Source organism: Ptychodera flava, chromosome 8 (genome assembly GCF_041260155.1).
Source record: "Ptychodera flava strain L36383 chromosome 8, AS_Pfla_20210202, whole genome shotgun sequence".
In the NCBI taxonomy this organism is placed as follows: domain Eukaryota; kingdom Metazoa; phylum Hemichordata; class Enteropneusta; family Ptychoderidae; genus Ptychodera; species Ptychodera flava.
The window spans coordinates 25,746,172-25,769,550 of record NC_091935.1 but is presented as its reverse complement, the minus strand read 5'-3'; the positions used below and the strand labels follow the sequence as shown (position 1 = coordinate 25,769,550).

At 38.0% G+C, this 23,379-nt stretch overlaps 2 protein-coding genes across 2 annotated transcripts in view; both read right to left on the bottom strand.

The window, feature by feature from the left end:
* Nucleotides 1-2,737, bottom strand: part of LOC139138885 (phosphatidylinositol 3-kinase regulatory subunit alpha-like) — an 81,532-nt gene extending 78,795 nt beyond the window's left edge. Inside the window, exon 1 of the mRNA XM_070707462.1 lies at nt 1,672-2,737. Within this exon, the coding sequence (XP_070563563.1) occupies nt 1,672-2,023 (352 nt within the window). The 5' untranslated portion in view covers nt 2,024-2,737. The remainder of the gene's footprint in view (nt 1-1,671) is intronic.
* A 7,652-nt stretch (nt 2,738-10,389) lies between these two features.
* On the bottom strand, nt 10,390-22,919 carry LOC139138884 (uncharacterized). The gene is made up of 4 exons (XM_070707461.1): nt 22,738-22,919; nt 16,065-16,358; nt 13,494-13,728; nt 10,390-11,716 (listed from the first exon to the last, which is right to left on the bottom strand). Exons 1-4 carry the CDS (start codon nt 22,805-22,807, stop codon nt 11,638-11,640), a joined length of 678 nt encoding a protein of 225 aa, XP_070563562.1. The 5' UTR covers nt 22,808-22,919; the 3' UTR covers nt 10,390-11,637.
* Between the last annotated feature and the right edge of the window lie 460 nt (nt 22,920-23,379).

Below are 23,379 nucleotides of genomic sequence, written 5' to 3'. Positions count from 1 at the left end.
ATTAAAATTTGCTTCTTTCTTTTTCACAAGATGTGGGTATTTGATGAAGTGGGTCAAAATTGTTGACACTAGTATATGGCCATCTTCCAATTTTCTGTTGTAAACCCACCATTACTTGTTGATTGTTGTGATAATGCAATAAATACGTGTGAGATAAGAGTACGTGATAGGTTATACATGTATATGTATACACATAGTAGATATCTGATGTCCGAATGGCAACTCCCAGAACTGACCTTTATACTTTCACAACTCCCGACAACTTCTCTCTGGACTCTATACAAAGAGATAAATGCTTCCTAAATATAACAGGGCTGCCAATATTTATAGCGTTTCCAGGAAAAATTGAAAGAAATATAATTGTTGAAACCTCTTCTGATGAAAAGGTAGCTACATGAGAGAGAAAATCTGAGATTCTGGGATCAATGCCAATTTATGTTATGAAAATGTATCTGGCAGGTACATGATACGTTTGAATGTTATAATGTTTACATTATGCACACTTTACATAGTCATGAATGCTTGACGTTATCATGGCACTTTTCAGCGATAAAGGATTTTCATTTCCTGCTTGCAATCAGTTCTAGGCGGCAGAGATAGAAATATATGTAAACCATTGCTTGGGCCTCTACATCTGTAAAAATTCGGATGTCACCAGAAATAGACTTTGCCAATGGCAGAAACCTGTGGGGGCTGACGCCATCCAACGTGCCGCAAAATATGAATGACTGGAATCAGGATCTAAACATTTATGTGAAGTCCACCACGCTTCACTTCAAAGAAAAGGCACACTCTCTCTTAATGGTTTCAGTATGATCTGAGACTGTGAGAGGCTGGCCACAAACTTCCGCCATTCCAGGGCGGTGGTGTGTCAAGAGCAAACTGCAGTGATTGGAAGAAAATCAGTCCAGCCATTCATGAATTGAAATTCTTTCTGTCTAGAAGGGTCACACTTCCACAAGGGGCAGGATTCTGAGTCTGACGTAAGGGTGCACTTCTTTGAGAGGCAAAAGTTTTAAACTACACCCCTTTGCCCTTCAATAGAGTAATATCATGTTGATTCTACGGCAACCACTCAATCTTTTATGCAAGAGACTTCTAAACTAATGAGAACTGCAGTGTTAGTCACTGATATATTCTGAATCTTGAGTTATCTTGGGCAAAATAAAGAAGTTCAAAATAGTTGGAATTCTCAAAAGTGGGAGTTGGCAGGTAACACAGGAAACCACACACCGCAAAATTACATAACACAGTAACCGCTTTATGGGAGAAATATCAGACGCACAAACTCATTCAAGGGTGATGACAAAGATAAACTTGCCAACTACCAAAAGAGACTTCTAGTTCTATATTTCCAACAAATATCCTTCACATTCTGTTTCTCTGTGTTACCAATTTTTGAAAAGAAAGACACATGTAAAAGTTGTCCACAGGAATGTTATTAAATAATTTCACAACGACAACAAAGAACACACCATGACTGATACCCACGGTTGCATAAATCAACGCGAGGCATCAACGAGCCATAAACACAGGTAAACCAAACCATTCACACTGGAGACACGGGTAATAACGGGACTGCGATGGAGGGAAATCTACGAAGGCTGCCTGGAAACACACTGACAAGCTTGCACCGTGACATACTCAGTACTATGTAATACGCCGACTTACCTCTTGGCGACACGACAATACCGGAGTCATTATTGATACTGTCTTCCATATTATTGCTTATCCTTGGCGGGACTGGTAGCGGCCGACTGTGTCTCCTCGGTACGGGCTGAGACGGAGGCGGCCTAGATTCACTAACGTACTTCACGTAAGTTCCCGGGAAAGTTCCAATTCTCCCCGTAGTTTCGTTGAGGCCTTTCAGCCAGCACTCCGGCGACTTGACCGTTCCATCGAAATCAGAGGTTTTCTCAGGGTCCTCAACGATCAAAATGTCTCCTCTGCGGATTTCTATGATGCTATGGTCATTCCCATCGCTGAAATCGGCGACTGCTTCGTATTTCACTAAAACGGCCATCTTGACCGAACTTGGAAGGGCACTTCCTGTTTCTAGTTTTAGCACACACACACACACACGTTTCTGTATATATACACGCGGCCTATGCAGTCACGGCTGCCAACATCAGTTCCAACGGCTTAGCATATGAAATCATTTGCTGTGACCGGCGCTCTAAGGTTGACCTCAAAACGTCCAAATTTAGACCAGGTGTAATATTACGTGGCACAGTGTATATGAAATCCAGTGATTATGCGATGGAATTTCACGTGTTCTCGATCGGATCATCGGTTCACGTTCAGCACCGTTGCAAAAGCCGTCCTTTGAGCACAATTGGGTTGTATATTTCGTAGGTTATTTTCACACGGTCTTTTCAACTTGTTTGTATTTTGACGAGTTTGGAACCGGTTAGAAAATGCGTCGGAATGACAGACTTGTCCAGAGTTTGTGCAAACATAACAATTACTTCACAACTCTTCCTGCCGCCGCCATGTTTTTAGCCCAGGTCCGGGAATGATGTGACCGCTATCTCGATCGTCCAGTACCCTAGTCAGCAATCAAGTTACATTACAACACCTCTTTCCCGGCCTAAAGAACAGCTTACCTTCTCCGATGATGCGGTGTATCTTGATTCGTCGGATAGGTGTCTTTAGTTGTCGCGCTGGTACATTTGAGGTTTGCGAGCAACTTTCAGGAAGTCGAAACTTCGACGGCAAAGTGCCCGGATTGCAGATTGAGTCCACCCACTCGAACTTTTTTGCATGAATGCACATGCAATCAATGGAAATTTTGAATATGACAGCGCCACCACAGTCACAGCCTGCAATTAGTAATATACACTGTACACGTGTGCTGACAGTTATAGCTATACCAAGTAGACGAATTGATAAATTTAACGCCGACTCGCAGCGATTTCGAAGCTGGTATCCATTGGGTGGCTGAATCTTACCAATATAATGAAAACAATACAAATAGACTCCCTAAGTGGCTGTGAATAGTGACAATCGACCAATCAGATATAACCTTGCAAACACGCTGCGAGTCAGCCGAATTGATAAATTTAACGAAAATGATGCTCTTTTCTTGTTAAAAATAACAATTTAATTCTAACCATTTACAACGTAAATGTAAGAACATCCTCAGTAAAGGTAACAGGCAGCAAATTTATACTTGCCTGAGATAGTAAACCCCGGGGGAGCGAGAAGACAGTGTACCGACGTCCGACAGCACTGCATGGCAATCAAGTCTATGTTTGTACACGGTCCCTCCACAAAGGACCGTGGTTTGTAAACAAAACTCACCCATCACAACAGGGTGAAAAGAAGTTGGCAACCATCCACACGTATGCATCAAAATGCAATAGAGGTATAAATCAACCAAGTAATCAAATGAAAGATGCAGTTCTAGAAATTGAAAATATCCAGCGCGAATTGCTCAGCTTTTACCAGCCTCTCTTGATCAAAATTGTTAAAAAACCAGATCAGTGATACAGTATACGTCTCGAGCAAAACAGCCTTTTCATAATTGATCGTGTATTCTTCCATAGTTTGAAAAAGTGGTTACAAATGGACAAAATCTTGCAGTCTTGTTTTCACATCAAAATGAATCCATCCCTCAAATTATGACAACCGAAGCATTGATTTGGCATGTATGGCGCGCTGCGATATTGGAGAGAACATTTTCTGAGGTTGCTAGATTTTTGTGCAACGATGTAGACCATTACTGAGTGACCAAGCTTCTGTTACTTTTTTCTTGATATATTTTTGTGACAAGGGTCAGATATTCCTCCATAATATGCAGCTTCATTGATGTTTACGCATGTTGTTCTCTAATTCTCACTGCTTTCTATGGGTGGAGGTCAAACTAAAAAAAATGATTAAAGCACAACAGTGTGGAAGACATAAATAGTAATTTCAAGTTCTCAAACGGCCATCACAGATAAATTGTTGATAATCCTTTTCAGAAAGGTGTTTCTGCTGTCATCTAGGGGAGGGGATGTAAGTGGCATAAATTTAGGAGAAAGGAGTTTAAAAAACAAAAACTTTTATTGCAAAGGTCACTGCTTTTGACTTGGGAGGAAAGTGTAAACAATTCCATGTTTGATGGAAAAATGGGGACAAACTGAAGTTGTCTGTTTGATTTAGTATCAACCACATAGATGAAGGTAAATTTGTATTCCACTGCCCATCGGACAATAATCTGGCCATAAAAATCATTAAGTATTCTCTGAAGCCACTAATCCCTCACTGGATTGGGATCATGTCTCAGCAGATCTCCATCTTTTGTTTGCAGAATTGTCACGTTCAGCTTCCATTGAAAGTACTTGTCATTGACAGTTAATCATTCTTTTCAAGGGAAACAATGCCAACCTACTTGATAATTGCTTTTTCTGCCCTCCAGAAAACCAAGAAAGACTTGACAATGAGTATGTTGATTCTACGTAAGGTGGTGTAAAAAATACAATTATGCGTTCTGGTCTTGTCTTAGAGAAGATAAAACAATTTGTTGAGTCATATGGTGAACTGACAGATGTCATGTCCTGCTGTGATTAGCTGGACAAAAGAACACATTATCTCATAAATTAAAATGACAAACTTTTGGGAAAATGACTTTTTTAATAACCCATTAGAACTCAACAAGTGAAGACATGAACACATTGAAATTTTCTCCATCTCCCTTGCATGCCTTATTTAAAAAAAAAACTTTCAGTATCACAAATGATCAGTTGATGTCTGATTTATCATTGAATTCTTTGAAAGATTGGGTTCATAGCACTCCTGGGAAAGTCCGCATTTTGTAACAGAACATTCATTTAATATTTAATTTTTGTGATATGTTTACTGCAATAGGGGCATACCCTGTGTAGGGTACGTTACAAGGATGTCTCTGAAAGTAAAGAAAAACAACAAAATATTTGAAAATGAAAACAAACAACCATAGATTGAGGTATTTGCAGTTTATGTACTCTTAAAGACATGATCGGGATAATGGCACAGTTTCAAGATAATTATATCCAATGTCAGAGCAATAAAATTTTCTGCAAGTCATTGTATCTATTGAAGTTTTATTACTCTCGTGAAGCTTTTAAATTTAAAATGAAATGGTATTACACAGAAATTTGATCCTTCCTGTTGGACCCTGGATGTGCTTATGTCCATTTCTAGTGGCATGTATTCAGAGAATGCGTTGGCTGGATAATAGACAAATAAAAGTGTGAAACTGTCACTTCTTAAAAATTTGATCAGTCAGCATTTTGCCTTTCTGAAGATTGTCTGACCGTCAATATATTAAGTATGTGTGTATAAATAAAGTATTTCACATCTTGTATGGCCTCCGTTTGTGTAACATGTTGCGGATTTACCGGCCACATAAATTTTTTTGTAAAAGACCGATGTGAATATACCTCCCCTACACGTCATTCAAATGGATAAATAAACCAGAGAAAAGACTATTTCATTGGCCCTTTGCTGTTGTAGTAAAGGGTGCACACAACATGTGCAGGATTGCAACTGCTGGCACCATTCTGAGCTGATCACGGTTGCATGTGATACATAAACTGCAAATACCTCAATCTATGGTTGTTTGTTTGTTGTTTGTGGGGGAGAGTTACAACTTTACAGTAATCGCTTTCTGCATTGATACCAATATGGAATAACCTGACTGCTACTATCTTCTCAGAAGATTCAAAACCGAAAATATTTTTTATTAAATGGAATAGGTTTACACTTTTAAATGGAATAGTTCACACTTTTATGTGACATTAAAATGTCAGCGTTTCTGTAGGCTTTTGTGTGATATCGGTTTTTGATGTTGCCAAGAATTCACATAGTAGTCAAACATGGTTGTGAAGGATGGCCGGTGAATTTTTGAAAATTCTTCAGTTCACAAATTCAATAATTTGCCAAAGGAAGTACCATTTATATTACTACTTCAGTATTTCAACTCAGATATTTGATGAAAAAAGTAAGTAAAAATGTAAACCATCCTATCGTTCTAACTGGACAAAGTCTATGATGCCAGACATCACTCGGGAATTGGTAGAATCATACGTAAAATAGAACCTGTCATTGAACTTTACGCCAATCTGGTATCTATTGACATGTCAGATTATTCTACCAGTCTTTAAACACGCTGAAAGAGAGCAGCTCCCCTAACAGAAAACAGTTACAAGAACAAGAGGTTGTTTGTGGTATCCACTCAAAATGTATGTTAATGAACTGAAAGCTGATTGGACAAACTGTGACCCTCTGCTACAGTTCAGCAGCGTTATACTTGTGTATTATTCATCAACACTTTCCAGTTTATTATTAACAGAAGGGAGACATTTTATATTTTATGAGAAAAAAACAAAGAAGATATACAAATTTCAACGGTGGTTTGTCAAAACTCATGCAAAACAAAGTGGGAGAGAGTTACAATTTTACAGTAATCGCTTTCTGAATTGATACCAATATAGAATAACCTGACTGCTACTATCTTCTCAGAAGATTCAAAACCGAAAAATATTTTTTATTAAATGGAAAAGGTTTAACAACCAATAATTTAAAGGCAAGAGTGGAGATTAATGGACACTGGCAGCACCTGATGTTCAGACCTAGTAGCCTAGGGAGTCAGAATATGGATTAGAATACTGAGTTAAACCCCCTAGGAAGACCCTGTCAGTTTGAATCAAAAGATATGTGTCCACTGGAGTCACTCATGTCTGATCAGTTGCTAAATTACTGCAATAATTGTATCAATTGCATTTCTACAGATCTGCATAGCATATTTATTTTTATATCTGAAAACTGGATTCACAACTGAGTAACACAGAAAAATCATGTTTAAGTATTAATTCTTTTCCCATCTTGATAAAACGATTTAAGCTCAAAGGTACCTTGTTCAGCAAATTGCAGATGTAAAAATTCATCAACAGAATCAACAATAATAAAGATTTAGTGGTAAAAAAGACAACTGTTGCATTTATTAGCATTCAGATCACTCACCATGGTACAGCACTGGTGTAGAAAAGTCTCAAGATTTATCATTTTGCCTTGATAAAAGAGACAACAGACACTTCTCTGTAAAAATACTCTTGCATGAGTTTGTTTTACTTTTAAAAGAGCAGAGTTTTCTAAAATGATTAAAAAAAAACATGCTGACTAAAAAGGGAGTATGATCTACGCAGAATCTACCATATTCTAATCACAAAATTTAATCATCACTGAGAGAAAATTTTTTGTACGTTTACAGTACCGGTAATCTGTATCATTGTCCTAGTAAATTCATGATTCCAAATCAAAGTCTTGTGATACTGAGAAATGATCTGAATTTTTCATAAAACTAACAATCCTCCCCGAAGAAAGCAAACTTTCAAAAAATATATCGTGTGGTGACAATTGCAAAACTCTCCAATGCTTTGAAGGCCTGTGGCATTGTGACTATTTCTTTCTGCCACAGTAAATTCTTTTCCACTGTGTTACAGTGTATATTTTCAGTCTAAATGAGATCACACTATGATGATCAAAATGTAACATTACACAAGTTGATTGATGCTGACCATGTTTGATTTGATTGCCATGGCGTGGGTTACAAAACTTCAAAATCAAGGTGATTTGATTTTTATTTTGCACAGGGCCAAATTTTAGAAGAGCAATTATTACAGAATCGATAATTAAATATCGAACACATTTTTCCATTTGACTTCTGATTCTATTGCATCATTTTAGAGATCAAACATGACAATACGTTGAAAATATAAATACTCGTGGCTTAGTCGACAAATATAGCTCTCCCATGTATGTCTGACGAGGGCGCTATATCACCCTAATTTTTACCTGCTTTCTGACAGCAGATTTTAATATAGTGTAGTAAACAAATGTGCATTAAATACAAAGTAATACTATAAACTATGACATGCAGAACATTTAAAATAAAACAGCAGTTTGATACGGTTGTTAAATCTTTAAAGCAACTAAACCCTGAACAGAAAATTACATTCCACATTTGTCATTTTGTACCAGGAGATAGCATGACATGAATCAAAGATCTAAATTTAGACTGAGAAAAAAATAGGCCACTTTGAACAAGGTGAGCTATAGACAATTAAAAAGTGATCACAAATTAACATCTAAACCTTAGCAGGCAACACCTTTGCATCCGGTTTTCCTGACAGTATTATTATCCACGCATCAGAAATTTTCTAGTTTGTGACCGAGAGACCCTGACACTCAGAACACGGTAAATACACACTCATGTTGATGCCTTTGTTACAGGCCCTGTCTATTCATTGATTTTTACACTTGTGAGACATGTCACATTTACATACGTTGTAACCACAAAATGCAAAAGTTTCCCATGAGGAGACACAACGACAGTTGATAAATGTTGGTAACACTTCTGCTTTCATGTATCACTTACTCTGATATCTAAAAAAAAAGAACCCGATTTCCCATTCTCATTTATCTAACATCTTTTAATTGTCTATAGCTCCCTGAACACATATCCTTGCCGAATATCCTCAACCAGAATTATAAAGCATGAGGTTATGTCTTGAAATATGTTTTGGTTTCTTTCACCCCTTGATTTTTCTACAATCACATACAAAAAACTATCACTTGTTGGGTGAACAATTGCCAACTTGAGTATCGTCATTCAAAATTTTTTTTTGGAAAATAAACAAAGAATGTTTTGCTTTAAATTCAGTTATTGGCAAGGGTGAAGACTGATGGACACACAGACAGCATTTCACATTATCATCACTAGTTACCGTAACCTGGGGAAGTTGCTAGGGATATAGCAACAAAATACATGGCCAGAGGGCCCAAAGAAAATTGCCTTTGAGTTCCCATGGAAAGTCTGTGTCCACCGACCTACACTTGTGCACATTTGTCAAAGAAAAGTTACAATTCACAAAGCTCTTTTTGCTGGATTATAATTAATAAAGATAATATAAAAAATGCTGAGTGCAATTGACGCATAGTGGACCCGACCTTTGTGAAAGAGGTAATCTCCTTGTCTTATAGGGTGTCTGCACAGTGAATACCACCATACCCCTGAGCAATGGGAAATTGTGATCTGTTCTATTTTTTTTTCAAGCTTGCTGAAAGTTTTCCATGCATACTTCATTTGGTTATCCTCACCAAGCAAAGCATAATCCATAAAACCCTGTTCTTAGAGTCACCCCATATATGAAGCCACAGGTCACATGGGGTCAGGCTTCTGAAGATGCAATGCTAAGAGGACTGAAAAAAAAATTTCTAAACTTTTTCAACCTTGCATTAGGATTTACAAGACAGTTTTTCATCTTTTTACAATCATTTTTTAAAAGAAAAGAATATGACCGTATCTACAAATTGCAAGCATGCCTCAAAAGATACAAGAGTATCAAGGTGTTGTATAAGTCTAGACCTATAGGCATAGAGAGCAGTGCACAATTTTTTGAGCTTTCAGGCAAACATACAAACATTTCTGCTCCTAATTCTTTTGAACCCATAACAACCATTTAAGGTAGATCGTGCCTTTGGGACAGAAATTCCGACTCTCAAACTTTTACGATTCTTTTCTGATATACCACGTGTGGGGGTTCATTTTAAAGCTCTTGGTGAAAGAAAACTTTTCATTAGCTTAGTTTTTAGAAATTCAAAAATTTTATTTTTCTCCATAGAGTTAACACAGGGATGGCAGCCATTTTGAATTTTAAATATCAGTAAATCTTCGGCTATTTGTTTCTCTAGTACCAAAATTTGCACGGTGACCCCCAATTTTTATTCTTGATTTTGAAAGAGAATGGTTGAAAGCTTTTTTGAGGAAAGTTTGAGCAAAAGTTTAAGTCTTTCACTTTCAAGGTGCATACTACCTTAAAGTACGGTAGCAATCACTGAGCCTGTAATCTATTCTCTCTTACGTGAACTTTGACCTATGCTCACCTTGATCACACTACAAAGTTTTCAAAATGAAATAAATATACGAGCCTATGCATTGTAACTGGTTTTTGGTATTTTCAGATAACACTTATGAGACATCTTAAAAACAACCTGTGCGATTTAAAAAAAACTTTTGGGTTGTAAATTGTATCGCTTGAAAAGTTGGGATTTTCATTTCTGGTAATCTGGATACATTTAGAAAGAGAAGTGAGTGTGCATTACGACTTGACCTACGACATCAGTAAATAATTTGCATATTAAACCCTTTAGGTGAGACCTGGCTATGTTTTGACCAGAATATTGGATGTTGTAACCTCTCAACTCCTGTTGAGGTCAACAAAAAATATACAAAACCTTAAAATTCGTGCCTCTACAGTAAAAATATCCTCTACGGTCTTTGCAACACAAAATGCGTGATAGTCCCCTAATACTAGGAATGCCAAAATGATACATGTGTAAAATTTCTGATGTGAAACACTGTGATAGAGTTCATCTGGAATCTGTGTACAGCCATCTTTATCCAACCTCATTCAGACTTGTTGAAATAACAAATAGGGGAACTGGACTTCGTAAAGTACACCTGACTGCCACCACTTTGTAACAGAGCCGCCTGAAATCACTTATAAAGAGTGGTTAAATTTGCAACCGTTTGAAGAGCCATTTGGACAGCAAGAACAGAAGTCAAGGCGAGATCCACAGATATGTTTTGTGAAAGTTGAAACCTCGAAAATCTAACTGCTGGTAAAATAGCAAAAGTATCATTTTCAGTGTTGACTTACATGGTCAATATGCAGCATTTTGTGTTTCTAAACCTTCTACGACAAAAAATATACAGAGAACAGATACCCACTAGTCCCAATAGCTGCCATGTTATATGTGCATACATACAGCTATTTAGCACAGAGCTATATAGATAGTTGAACTTTATTTGACATTATGACGTTGCATCTCATCCAACTTGTGACCAAACAATTAACCCCATGCGCCTCCCTCCCTCCCTCCCTCTTCCCTTTCCCAAGCAAGGCAGAAACCAGTGGTACTGGACTGCTGTGGAAAACAATTAAAGCCTTCCGTGCACCCAGTGTTAGCCATGGCTTTGCCTTCAACTCTTGTACTCTGTCCAGAAATAAAGTGATTGGATTTATTTTATCGTTGTATAATTTCACAATTTCTTTGAAAGTTTGGAAGATACTTGATTTTTGGTATGATTTAAATGTAATTAGTGAAACGTGAGTGATATGTTTTTATTATAACAAGAAACTGGTTAAAATTAGCGAATGTATATTCCAGAAAATTCATCCTGTCCCCCATCCCCCTCCATTAATTTATGATATGTATATATCGATAGTTAATCATAATTGTGTACTTGTACTTTTTTGGCACTTAGCATGGTAAAGCATGCATAAACAGTCTTTATGGCAATGTCCATCCACTGAGAGATGAGAAACCGACTGCTTGAACCTGCTAAAAATGTAAGACACTTGCTGATTGGCTCACTTGCACGACCTTTTCACACACATGTAAGACACTTGCTGGTTGGCCCATTGACAGGTCGCCTTCACACATTTGCATATGACATATTTACTGATAGACTCATTTGCATGTCACCTTTACATGAAGTCTTTTCATCAAATGTGCAAAAGCCTTTCAAAATGACTTGATGTGACGAAAAAACATCTGGTGATTGCAAATATTCGACGAACGCCAAAACAGACTGTCAAGAATGGCACACTACATCTGCGAATCAGCAGAGGCCAGGATATCGTCTTCCGCCGTCACAACGTTCATTGGTTCATCCTCATTCCTCATTCTAGGAGGGGGAGAAAGAAACGAAAGAGACAAAAAACTATGATGAAAACAATGTAGAGTAGTGTGGCATGTAATCTTTATTCTGTACAGAAAGATAATGCAAGGAGACATAAATAAATCTGTAATCAAAAATACGACTCAAAGGGTGCAAAATCTGAAAAAAGTTGGAGGGTAATGTTAAATGTTAATGTTTGGGTCTTGAGGTTTTGATTTCGGAGTCCTTTAACCCTCTGAGCGCTAAAGTCAATTTTGGTCACCTTTAATTAAAAAATACCGAAATTATACGGTGTTGCTCAAATTTGATCAGAATAAGTGGTATATACCAGTATGGGTTACCAATGATCAACAATAAATGTTGTTTCTATCTGTTCAGTGGAGGAAAATTCTACGTTGATGTTATGATAATGATTTCTGCACAGTACAACCAGAAAAACAACAAGAAATATTTAAACCAGAAAAACAAGAATGACAAAAGTAATTACAAGGTCTGAAACTTTAGGTACTGGAGGTCAACTTTAGCAACATGCATAGCAGAAACAAGCCCCTCTTGGTTTGAGTATAGACGGTCTTTCCCCCCCCCCCCCCCCTCTACTGTCTATGGTTTCAGCAGGTCAGTTAATATGTAACAGTTCATAAACAATGACAGGAAATGACTCAAGATCAGTGGAGTTGGCCTGTTTCTCACTGGCATGCCATCACTCCTGCACATTTGCAGGATTTCACTTTTTCTTACCTCATTTGCACATTTTTGACACTGACATGTTCATTTGAACAAATTCACATCTCAACCCCTGCATCTACCTGTACACCAAATACTGAGATGGTAGCTCTGGTGGTATGGGAGCCTTTGTGTGTGACGGACATACATCTGCACATACATACCCACAAATATACAGACATACAGACGCCACCGACTCATCATATAAGCTCTTTTTGGTATTTGTATACAAAACCAAATATGAGCTAAAAATATATCCTACTCAAAATGTTTTCAAGTCTTTGCCAAAATTTTGATAAAAAACTTTAGCCAATGAAATGTGATGTTCATTTGGTCCAAAATTATCAAAAACATTTCACAAAAGTTCATAAAAATAGGCAAAATGTTGCATTTAAATTTTGGTGGGAAAAATTACAGCACTCAAAGGGTTAATGCAATCCCTATCCTCTATATGCTATTACTGAAGTCTATCCATGTGCTGTGATTTGTTTGGTCCCTGGGAGTAATAGAATCTCACACCCCCAAGGACCTGGGATCAGATTTCTCACATGAGTTGGGGATATTTTGTCTCACACGAGTCGCAGGCGAGTGTGAGACAAAATATCCCCGAGTATGAGAAATCTGATCCCAGGTCCTTGGTGTGTGAGATTCTTTTTCTCACATGGCCACAAAATGCGTTAAATTCACATTGGACACGTACAATATTATCAAAAATCGTGACAACTCTTGTCGTCTGCCACTGTACTCTGACCTGCTCACTTTGTAGTATTGGCCCGTGTGTTACTCGTCATGCCATTGGATAACATTTTGCGCGTGGAACGAAATCGACCGTTTATCATCCAATCAGAGCTCGTGTAATATTTACTGCAGAGTGTGGGACGATTTCTGACAGTGTGGGATCGATTTTTCCCACACCGTCGATCCCGCACTCCCAGCGGCCAGGAATGTGAGAAGGCAAAATCACTAGTGTTTCCAAACCATTGATACTGCCTGGCCTTAGCTCACTGGATGCACATGCTAAGCTGCAAGTGCAGGTGATTGGGAATTTCCAGCCACTGACCTGATAAATCTGCGCATTCGCCTCCATTTCTTGATCTGTGCATGAACGACGGCGGCCAGCATGATGATGATTCCCACGCCGATTGACCCCACAATGACCCCAATGACCAGGTCAGTGACGGTCATGCCATAGCTGTGGTCAACGATGGCTGTGTCGTGATCTTGACTGTTGATTTCATAGGTCGGCCCAAGGGACTGACTCTCATTGGAGCACTTTGTCTTGTTGAAGTTTGTGCCTGTAACAGGCAAAATTCAAATTAATAAACAAATTCTGATAGATGCTTGCCAAATGAAAGATGTCAATATTGCATATGATTGTATCATCTGCCCCATAGCACAGCACATGGAAATGACCCAGAAACAAGTGTTGCAATATTTCATACGATCTCCTGCACAGAAAGTGGTGTACTAGGTGTAATGCATCCTAGCTGTAAATGGAACTAACTTCAATGCTGCTTGTTCAGCCCTACTTAGGTAGATAATGCACCTCGAAAGTGAAAGACTTAACCCTTTGAGCGCCAAGTCCAATTTTTGTCGCCATTATAAAATGCATCCCCAGTCAAATCTTTTCAGATTTTTGCAAAAAGTTTGATGAAAACCTGTAGCCAATGAAATGTGATATCCGTTTGGTCCAAAATTATCAAAAAAATTACAGAAAAATTCATAAAAAGTGGTAAAATGTTGCACTAAAATTTTGGTGGGAAAAATTACACCACTCAAAGGGTTAAACTGCTCAAACTTTCCTCAAGGAATCCTCCAACCATTCTCCTTCAGAATAAAAAGAATAAAATAAAAGAATAAAAATCGGGGTCACCGTGCACCACGGAAACAAATAACGAAACATTTACTGATATTTGAAATTCAAAATTGGCTGCTATCCCTGTATTAACTCTATGGAGAAAAATAAAATTTTTGATTTTCGCAAAAACTACAATGGTAAAAAGTTTTTGTGCACCAAGGGGTTTAAAAAAGCTCCAACAAGTGGTACATCTGAAAAGTATTGTAAAAGTTTGAGAGTCCAAATGTCTGTCCCCTCCCCTCTCAACACAGGCCAATTCCACAAATTTGATTGAATGCGTTTCTCTGGCTGTGTGATGTGAGGGATTCAAGTTGTGTGAAAGCATGCTGACATGTACAGCACACCATGTTATGAAATTGACTGCTTTTTCAATGCAGAAAGTAAGTTGAGAGAGTATAAGTTCGACGAGCCAATACAGCCTTGTTCACGTGAAATGCACATGGCAGTGTGGAATTCTGACCTGAATTGATGTCCTACTGACCGAAAAAAGTTGTCTATGACGCACGACAATTTTACATATTACATGTGCTGGTACGGGGCTGACACAACAAACTTTCCAGAAATTTCCAAAAATGACTCAAAGAGTTCAGAAATGTGATATGCTAGAGGCAGTACTGACACATTGTTTCTCAAGTGACTTTATTTCACTAACACCGATTTATTCACTGCAAGCTCACTACATTGCTTATCCTCACACACTGATTGTTGAGACAAGGAAAAACCACGCACACTGTCTGAGTGGTAAAAGCTATGATCTCTTTCCAATACCGCACCATGAAGACGACATGTACTACTACCAGTACTATACCAGTAAGTGTGATAAAACGGAAGGGCACTACATTGAGAGCATCTGTCGTAACAAAATGCCACACAATCAAATGTTTAGCATTAGCATCTCATTTTGATACAGTGTCGGTTCGTAAACATGATGGTACGCAGAAGCAATACAGAATTCACGCAGGGACAAGCTGACACAAAGGCGGCGCTCTGCCGATATATGTCACCAAGGACACAAAGAAGCTTAAGGAAGTATTTGATGGGACGCAGAACAACGTAACCCTCTCATCCACAGTTCTTTGGTACAGCCTTAAGTTTTCAATGGACAGCGTTGGTCTCTTTCCACAGTGACAGGGGTGAGTGGGTTAAAGGAATTCAGTCACCTGAGTTTCCATAGCCAATCACTAAATTTCACTTGGGTGGCCAAATAAAACAGTGTGCCACCAATACTGTATGACACCAATAAAGGGAAAAAGTTGTTTTGACATTTTTGTGATATCAAGAATACACAGAATATTTCTATAAAGTCACTCAGTGTACAAAATGAAGTCAATATATAACTTTACAACCTAAAAGACAGATTGATTCAAGCTTTGTTTCCTATGAAAAATAACTATGGCTGCAATGTACAAATTAGAGATCTGTCTTTCCTAAGTTCTAAGAGACAACTTTAATGTCTGACTTATCTACACATTCTGTGCGTAATTGAGAAAAAAACGTGTGTGATGAACATGCAAGTGTAAACGGTCAACCTGAAAGACCTGTAAGTGAACGCTACAATCCTTATCTATATTAAAAGCACCATAAATAAAGATCTGATCACAAAAGCTTTCATGAGGTCAAACATAAATATGCCGGAACAGAGTAACTTATATCGCTCAGGAACGCTTCTTGATGTAGATACTGTTTATAATTGTATTGGTTTTGTGTGCTCAAGGCACTACTTCAGGGAAAAGTCATGATAACTATTAATAGGTTTTTTGTACAAGCATGTACCTGTTTGGAAACTCATATCTTTGGACTTCACGACAATTGATTCTTTGTCGTGCTGGCTGGTGCTACATGAAGCAGCGATTTTGTAGTCCGTGTTGGCAGCAACTCTAGGGTGCACGAATTCAGAGCCGCTGGGAGGTCTCTGATTATGCTGGAACTCGATGTCTGCACCCTTGGCTTTTCCGTAGGCAATCTCACAGCTGGTTCCGAAGGGTGAATTCCAGGATATAGCCGTGGTCGACGGGTCGATGTTGGTGACACAGACAATGACGTCGCCATCAGTGGGCAATGCATATTCTAAAAAAAATGTGAAAATATCAAAAAGTGAATGCAAAATTGACTGGGAAATATTACAGTGTACATAATGGGCAGATAGAAAGTATGTCAAATAATAAGCAGACTAACTATAATTGATTCCACATGCAAATAATGCAAATATTGTCCATTTTTTTAAATTCTGAAATTCTTCATATTACTTGCACATGCAAAATACTCATAATAATCCATAAAATAAAATAGTGAGAAACACAAAAGATTGGGTGTGGATTTCTTTTTGATGTTGCATGAAGACACAGTTTCTCATTAGCAAGCTCCTCTTGAAATTCAGCATGGCGTCAGCCCAACCTCGAACGGTGCACAAATAGATGATGGGTACTTCAGACTCAGATCACGAAAGAGAAAACGACAACATGTGAAAATTTTGCATGACTTCATTGTGCATCCTTCACCTTTGAAAAGGTTGACTCATTTCTGAGGCATGTTTCATATTCTCTTTTCGCATCACGATCTGATGACCTTGAAAAGTGCACGCCTCTCTGAAACGCGTCGTACCCTACGGTGGTATATGCAAGTATAAACACTGCAGTATAAGTTTTCCTTGCAAAAGGTCACGAGACGTTTGTCGCTGTACATTTCCCTCGCCAAATGTCAAGGACTTTCTCTCTGCACACTTCGTGATTTCTACCAGAAAAGCGCAAGACGACATCAACTGCATTTGCGGGGACTTATCTTTAGTTCTGTTTTTGTCGCATTTTGCATCTCTGAGGTAAAGTCTTACTGTCACTGTATTTCTTCTTAGGCAAGCTAGGCTAATGCACGCCCCATTACCTATTCCCTAAAGGCTAAATTTAAAATGAACAGCAACAGCCTGTTTTGATCTTTCTCACCTGTAAACCTGTAACCCTGACCCACCTGACAAAAGAGGAAACAAAAACACTAAAGAATGGGTATAAAATCCTTCCAAATCCTGACTGACCGCAGACCTCTACATTGGTGAATGGACTGCACGGTGCATTAAACAGGTTGACGCAAGCACTGAGAACAGAACATTGTCCTGGCGCACACACCACCTGGGGGATATACTGCCACTGCATTGTGTTCTCACAACAATGGTGTAGCCTGGAGCGTTACCACTTGGGAGTGACTTAGACTCAATTGTCCACTGTTGCCTCGGAAACACCCAATGGGCGACAGCAACCAACTGCAAATACTACACTAATGTGGCAACGACAGTTCTCCCAAAAATTGAGCCTTCTGAGGACCCCCTCTTAATTTCCTTCATTTATAGTCAAATAATGCTGTAAAGATAGCAGGAAATCAGAAATCTCTCAACTTTGACCCCAAGGCTCATGAGGCAAAAACGCTCCAGTAGTCAGAAGCATGGAAAGAGTACACCCATTCTTTAAAAATTTCTGGGTTCATTTTTTAGACGGGGTTTTACAACATCTCAACAAGATTTCTGCACACCAGCTGGAAAGGTTACATTCGGTTAGTTGCATAACTTACGGAGTCTGATACCTGGACTATTTATTTTTTGAATGATGGGAAGTGATACTGTCTGGCAGGGAAAAGGTGAAGCATGTTTTGGGAGAGTGTGACAAAAACTTGCCATTAACATACAAAATAAAAATTGTGAAACAAATCATTAAGGTAGAATGCGCCTCGGGGACAGATATTGTCTGTCTTTCAAACTTTTACAATTCTTATCTGATCTATCACTTGTGGGGGTTCATTTTAAAGCTCTTGGTGTAAGAAAATTTTTATAGGTTTAGTTTTTTTAAATTTGAAAATTTCATTTTTCTCCATAGAGTTAACACAGGGATGGCGACCATTTTGAATTTCAAATATCAGTAAATCTTGGGTTATTTGTTTCTCTAGTACCAAAAATTCGCACGGAGACACCCTGTTTTTATTCTTGATTTTGAGAAAGAATGGTTGAAAGATTCCCTTTTAGAAGAAAAGTTTGAGCAAAAGTTTAAGTCTTTCATTCAGGAGGCGCATACAACCTTTAAAGTTACAGCTACTGGCCCTCCAATTTCTTTGTGTATAGACTCTCTTCCAGCCTATGGCTTGGTGCACATCTACTCTGCTAAACAGTGACGCATGCCACCAACGTTACAGCTGGGTGAGGTCTGAAGGCGTCAGATAGTGAAACCTATCTGCCTTAATTCAAGCCAGCAGTTTTTTATCTCTTGTTAGCCGCACAATAACTGACACTTGCTGTAAGTAACTGCTATTTCTGATGAAATTCTTTGGCACAATTTGATGGTTTTTAACTCTGGATTATAAACCCATGAAGGATTATACCGGGTAAAATGAGCTTGGACTCTATGGAAAGTGGTTGCTAATTCTCATTAACTTAGGGGGTCCACATTTGGACATCTGAGTGGAGGGTAAAAGAAAAAGGAAAATTATGTCATATGAGATTGAGATTTCCACTTCATCATCACATCTCTGTCAGTATACTTACAGTCCTTCTGAGCTAAAAATTATGTCTTTGCTTCTTATTGTAACTGATCCCTTACAAAACTACTGTGGTTTCTTATTTTGTCATATTTTGGAACACCGAAGATCAAAATACAGCGTTTGCCATAGCAACAAGAATTTGGTACAGGTAAGTTTGATGAATGAAAACAACAGATCAAGGTTGTTAACAGGTCAGTGCATTAGAAATTCTGACACGTAGCATGATTGAGATGGCAAGTTCACTGATCACAACTGTATAGTCATCCTTTGTCAATGTGATACTACAGAAATGGGCCTACGCACATACACTCCAGAATAAAGCATTGCAATCTGATTACTACAGTGTTTTATGGAAAAAGGACGCTGAATTCACCATGATATATTAGAATACGCAAAATTATAGCTTTTCTTCGTGTGATCTTGATTGACCATGGTTCACTTAAGATCCCGGAATGCGTTTACCCATTGATATTTTCTGCCAATTGCAAAGTGCACCAAGCAACATTCAAAAACTGGTAAAGCAACAAACACTGGAATTACAGTGCTGCCGTTATGGGGCCTCGGTGTTTTGTCTATGGCACGTATGACATTATCAGTTTGTGGCAATACCACATCCTAAATGTTGCTGCATGCTTTTTATATCTGATGATAATGAAACATAAAATATGGGCTGACCAAGCTAGTGTAGATGGACATGAAAGAAGATTAGAAACAGATCAAAATGCTAAATGCTTTTTGTGGCCTGATGAAGGGGTAGGCCTGACATTACTGATCCTACAATGTACGGTCAACTTTTAGCAATGTCAAATAAATTTTAACTGACATAAAAGTAGTTGCTGTTAGAGAAAGCTTTCAATAAAACTTTACTGGAACAATAAAAGACAAGGTTTTGACTTTTATCATCATACTTCATGATCCTGACCAAACATTTTTCTTCATAAAATACTAGTATACACCTGACAAGGTGTATATTCCACAGAATGCATTGATAGCAACTCTTCGGTTAAAGATTTACTATCATTTAAAAACAATATTTTTTAAAGTTAATAGATTTACACTTTTATATTTTATAGTGTACACAAAAGTTTGTGTACACGCAATGCATAAACATAATCCACAGGTGTATGTTTACACGTGTGTTCATTTACATGTCTACGCTGGTGTGTACATATTTGTGTGTCCATACATGTTAATTACTGTCATCTAAGCACTGTTTGCAGTCACAGGTTTGTTACTAAATATAGCTGCACGCACGCTACACTGGACACTACTGCTTGAAATGGGGACACATTTTAGAATTGTCACTGTTGCATGCATGGTGGTTGTTGCAGCTTGTCGTCTGAGCCGTTAATACGTGTATGTCTTTTAGTGTTCATTGTTACACTAGCAGTTGCCTAATAAGTTGTATTTTGCAATGTCAAAAAGTATAATTTAAAAATGCAGATAAATATTTATTGTTGCATATTAATGGGAGAGAACAATAACATCAATTGCAAACATCCCTATTATTAAACAGTGACGTGGGGGTGGGGGTTTGCTTGGAATTATTGTGAATTTAATTGTCAACTTCCCTATCTACCTAGCAACTCCTGCTGCAAAACATTCTATTCTGTGCAATTTGCGATATCATACAATCTGTATCAACATTTTACAGCAAGATTGGAAAGGAACAGTACTTGAGTCTTTCCACAGTAAAGCGCAACATTTGACATTCCCAATTTTGGAGCTCTAGCTTTTTCAATGATAACAGCATTCACACAGAATGATATTATTTTTAGTAAGTACAACATATGAGCATATATAAAAAATAATATTAAAGCTGTATGTCCAGCTCAACAAAAATTATAGATTTTTATCTTTGTAAATATTGCCTCTATTTGCTCACCATTTTGTGACATTTTGTACCCCTGTTACATTAGGAAGGGATATTGATACAATTTGAATTGATTTCAAATGCAAACTTTTAAGTAGTAATGTATTATAAGCAATTACGAACTAAATTTATTCTTGGAAAAAAAAACACTAGGGAAAGGGCCAAATATTATGCCAAACAATATTGGCAACGTACGTAACTATGTCTGTCCAACTCTATGCGAATTGATAATATGAGAACAATAAATGTAGTGAAGGCTGTAAGCTGCAACAAATCACTCATACATTTGACTAACAATGAAATCTTCCACTATGTATCATTCTTTATTCTGTCTTTATTGAAGTTTGGGTTCTCTTGCAGTTAAAAATATTTCTGGAAGGTGTCTGTCCACATGTTACGCGCGTTACCTCATTTCCAAAATCAAGATTTAAAAAAAAATTCTTTTGGTATACATTGCTGAAATGTTGTCATTTGAGGGTGCCCTAAATTTCATGTATTATGGCGCAATTGAATATAAACCAATGGTCACCATTACTGAGAGCACCTGAATGGCAGGATGTCTGTCCTCCTTGTTACACGCGTTACCAGTGTTACGCGCGTGGAAGTAATTGTAGTTTAATTAAATACTGGATAGAATAATGTTAATTTGTTTTTTAGTGTGACAATTCTATCTGTATCAGAAAGTTACTGAAAGCTTTCTTTACAACTATTGATGCATCTCAGATGCCCATATCGTTTATGAAAATATTGGACAGAACTGATGATGTCTGTCCAATGTTACATACGTTACCCCATAGACAATACAGGGGTCTTCCCTCTGTTGTCTATATGATTATCCACAGAGCCAATTTATGACAATTCACTTCATAATTCTGAGGTATTTAACTTTGTCATGACACGTATATACAAATCAATCAAGTACATTCATTCAGATTGGAAAACACACAATTTGTGTATAAAGCCAATCCAGTGTCTGTCCATGTTACATACGTTGCCAGTTGCCATAACATTGCATCAGATATCCTCCTCTTCTGATAATATTTAAGATTAAAATATCTTCTGAAGTGTGTTTCTAGTTCTTGTAGACTAATGGGTTTCTTTCAAACTTGGCACAGGGATGACAATGGCATACATGTGATCAAATACAATACAATGTCATGTCTGTCCATGTTACACGCGTTACTGTTGCCGCGACAATTTGCCCTCTTCCTTAAACAAAGAAATTATTTATCTTAAAAAAATATTTTTAGATGACACACCTGTAGTACTGTCCACCCACTCACCTTTTAGATTCAGATTAATGAATTTAATTTTTGACCTTATTGTCACAAAGTGGTTGCACTTTACTGTGGAATGACTCACTTCAATTTGATGATAATTAAAGCCCTGCCTTCAAATGTATCATGCATATGAATGATTTTTCCATATGCCGTTCGAAAACAAAACTCCGCTATACACCTCTTGCTATTCGTCAAAATATGTCAAAAATCGCCAGTTGAGCTGAAATGTTTGGAGGTGAGCTGCTGCTGTTGTGGCGACGTTCTACAAATATGTTACAGAACGACGCTTTGTACCATACGTCACACAATAGGGAGGGTACGAATGACGTGACCTGAAGCTGAAATAGGTCAAAGGGTTAATTTTCTTGGACTGAAGAGAAAGTACTCGCACATAGAAGTTTTAACGTAATGTTCTCGACTTTGACCGACAAGTGGGCTTTTATACATATGCACATTCAGAGCAAACACGAGTTGAACTGTTTACAACTTGTCAACGGTTGTTTCACAACACAGAGAGGTCGCACGGTAAACATGTTACTGCACACTTGACTGGACGGGATGGTGAGTAACTTGTTTACGAGCGTCAATATACAGTAATGCCTGCGAAATACGACGGGTAATAATATGCATACAGCAACATTGTGTTGTTGATGTTCTTTTCCCAGAAGTCAACCGGAACCAACGATATGCAACTTTCTTCGTAAAGTCGATCAATAAAGTTTTAGCGTCGTCGACATTTCGAATGTCGACGATTAGTTCAAGGTTCTGTAACGCTTACCTGGAGAACGTTCGCGAGGCTCTGACTTCGATATGAGCGCGAAGATGAATAAAGCAAAAAGAATCTTCATTTCGGCATTTACAGTTAAGTAAATTTCGAATGCATTTAGAACAATTTCCGTGCATTTCGCTGGGTCGGAGGAGTCGAGACCTAGCCCGCAGTGCCGACAGCCATTTTGAATACTGCCCTCTCGAGCTCTCTGGATAAGATATAAGTACTTTGTTTTTATGAAAGTACTCCTGATTCACTCTGAACTCGGTTTAGACCGTAGTACAGTCCTTGTAGCCATAGAATGCTACAATAAAGTGAATGCCTTTTCTTGCGAAAGTTCCAACATGCATGGCGTAGAAACAAGACCATTTGGATAACATGTGGATGATTGAAAAAAGGGACACACCATGATAACGGGAAGCAAAATCAGCGTGACAGGTCTATGGAATGGACCTAAAGTTTTCGAGGTAGAATATACACCACGTGGACATTTTCATGTTCTGCTGCTCATGTGCATTTATGAAACTTGTGGAGAGTTATTGATGTTTTCACCAACTTGTTTCTCAAAATATCTATACAGAGAGTAGGGATAGCGGCTATTTTAAGTTTCAAACATAGGTAAATTGTAAGGAAATTTGTTTCTCCAGTACA